This window comes from Fukomys damarensis, unplaced genomic scaffold (assembly GCF_012274545.1).
Source record: "Fukomys damarensis isolate Sample0158 unplaced genomic scaffold, DMR_v1.0_HiC HiC_scaffold_11, whole genome shotgun sequence".
NCBI lineage: Eukaryota > Metazoa > Chordata > Mammalia > Rodentia > Bathyergidae > Fukomys > Fukomys damarensis.
In genome coordinates, this window is record NW_022900923.1 from 12,607,345 (window position 1) to 12,609,978 (window position 2,634).

Consider the following 2,634-nt stretch of genomic DNA (forward strand, 5'->3'; position numbering starts at 1 on the left):
TTTTTTTTTTTTTTTTTGGTATCAGGGATCAAACTTGGGTCCTTGTGCTTGTGAGGCAGGCAGCAGCAGAACCACTGAGCTAAATCCCCAGCCCACTGGACCTAACATCTGTAATTGGCCCCAATTGACAAGGCTAAAAATACAAAAAAAAACAAACCCAATCATAATGTTCTACAGAATCTAGAATTTTAGTACTCTTAATGTCCTAATCCCTAAAGTAAGATGACACAAATTATGAATATTCAGAAAAATTACAGAACTCTAAAAAAAGAAAAAAACCCCAGCTACTTGTTAAAAACTTACCTCGTACTGCTTTTCACTAATAAACATACATAGCTCTACTCGGCCATACTTATATATAGAAGAACAAACATACAGATCATGTAAAAGTTTCCAAAGTGCCTTTCTTTCATTATTCGGAGGGAATGTTCCAATTACTTTAAAAGGAATATCTATTAAGAAAACATGAAAAAGAAAGTTCTTAATACTTCTTCCTATAACTATATTTTACAGAGGCAAACCAGTTAATTTTATTTTTATTAGACAGGCTCTCACTATATAGTGCAGGCTGACTTTGAACTCACTATGTAGCGCAGGCTGGCCTTTAACACACAGGATCCTCTTGCCTCAGCCTCCCGAGTGCTAGGATTACAGGTGTGCCACCATGCCCAGCTATCAATTTTAATTTTAAATAAATTAACAATATATTTCTATGTTACCTGGCCTTTAAGGAAATCAAATGGCTGGGTCAGGGGGAGGGGATACCACAATCAACATGAGAATGACTTGATGGGGAATTTGACCGTATGAACGGAATACAAACCTACTAACAACAAAGGTATACTGCTAAAGGAAGACGGAAACTATAAGGCATTTGCTTTATTAAATGGCCAAAATTACCTTCTGACCAAGAATTTGCTTCTATTCCCAAACTTGGAAAAAGCTCTTGTGAAAGCACAACAGGTGGGTGCACTGTATTATGATTGTCCGGATCCATTTTAAAAAAGTCACAATAGACCACTTGTAGTTTTCCATTCAGCTTTTCCTGTAAGGACTAAAGAGATAAAGAGATCACATGTTAGGAAATTTCAGCATTATGTAGACTTTGCAAAAACTCAAAGATCAACTTTATAAAAATAAAAAAACCAAAAAGATCTTACAGAAGATATCACTACCTCCATGAAGACATAAGGAAAATATTACTTATACACATAAACCTTTTAACAGGAAATAAAGTGTAAAATATTACCAAGAAAAAGTCCCCCAAACCAATATAAACTTAAGCACTTACCCAGCATGCACAAGACTGAGTTTCATCAAACAAACAACAAAACCTTCAAAAAAAATTTTTTTTATCCTCTCTCTCCCGCCACCCATACCAGGAATCAAACTCAGGACCTTGTACTTGCCAGGAGGGTGCCGCTGAGCTACATCCCTGGCCCTATCCTTTCTTTATCTTAATGGCTTGAACTGTTCAAAAGGCTTCTGGGCTACGTGGAGGAATGGGCCGACTCTGAGAACACAGCGGCCTCAGGTAGAGAACTGTTAGGCATCTGAGAGGGTCTCAGGAAGACAAAAGGAAAGATACTTCATGGTAGAGAAGATAATGAAAGTATTAAAGGGCAGATGAAGCTAGGCATGGTGGTATAGGCCTATAATCCCAGCCCTGTGGGAAGCTGAGGCAGGAGGATCACGTATTCAAGCCAGCCAAATAGCGATTACATCAACTAGGAAGCTGTATACATGAAAAAGTAACAGTGAAGAGGTTTAAACTGAAAGCATAATTTTGTGAGAATGAGTTCTTGAAGTAAATTAAAGCCTGAGGAGAAATATAGAAGAGTAGGCTGGAGGATGGTGTAACTCCACTGTCTAACAAAAGGAAGCCAAGGAAAAAAAACACAAGAATGTAATGTGGAAGCTAAAGGAAAAGAATGTGATGTAATGTAATGTGATGAATGTAATGCATGTTTATCTTTAAACTCTAAAAATCATTCAACATATATAGTAATAAAATAACTGACAAGGTATCAAAAAAGATATGCTTTAATCTCTATAATATTAAGATAATGAATTTTGGTTTGATGAAAATGTAAAAAAAGGGGGCACACTTTAGTATTGTTACAATTGTATTATGGGAGCATACATTTTTGCTTTACAATATATCATTTACCATTTCAACATTCCAAATAGGAAGACACCTAAATCTTCAAAATAATTAATGTAATTCATATGATAATTGTAAGGCCAATTAGATTACTTTAGATTGCATGTAAGATTAAAAAATGGCAAGCCAAAAGAAACAGAGCCAGGTAAAGGATCCCTGAGTTTCTCTTATTAAGTCTGGCAGGTTACATAAATGTATCTCATTTAAACCTCATCAAAGCTGAGTGTGGTGTGAATGCTTGTAATCATAGCACTTGGGAGGCTGAGGAAGGAGAATCTTTTTGAAAGTTCAAGGCAGCCTGGGCTACATAGTGAGTTCAAGGCCAGCCTGCTCTACGTAGCAAGACCCTGTTTGGAAAAAAAAATCCTGTACAGGTGGATATTAATCTCTCCTACTGTATATGTAGCCTAAGAAAAGTTAAATTACTTGCAACCAGTCTTTTTTTTTTTTTTTTGTACCAGGGATTGAAC

General features: G+C 36.3%; 1 protein-coding gene across 2 annotated transcripts in view; it reads right to left on the reverse strand.

Annotated features, from left to right (window-relative positions):
- Positions 1-2,634, reverse strand: part of Tfb2m (transcription factor B2, mitochondrial) — a 19,140-nt gene that overhangs the window by 11,088 nt on the left and 5,418 nt on the right. For both annotated transcript variants that reach the window (XM_010642631.2, XM_010642630.2), the window contains exons 3-4: positions 901-1,054; positions 304-452 (exon numbers count right to left, since the gene is read on the reverse strand). In XM_010642631.2, coding sequence (XP_010640933.1) covers positions 304-452; positions 901-1,054 — 303 coding nt within the window. The remainder of the gene's footprint in view (positions 1-303; positions 453-900; positions 1,055-2,634) is intronic.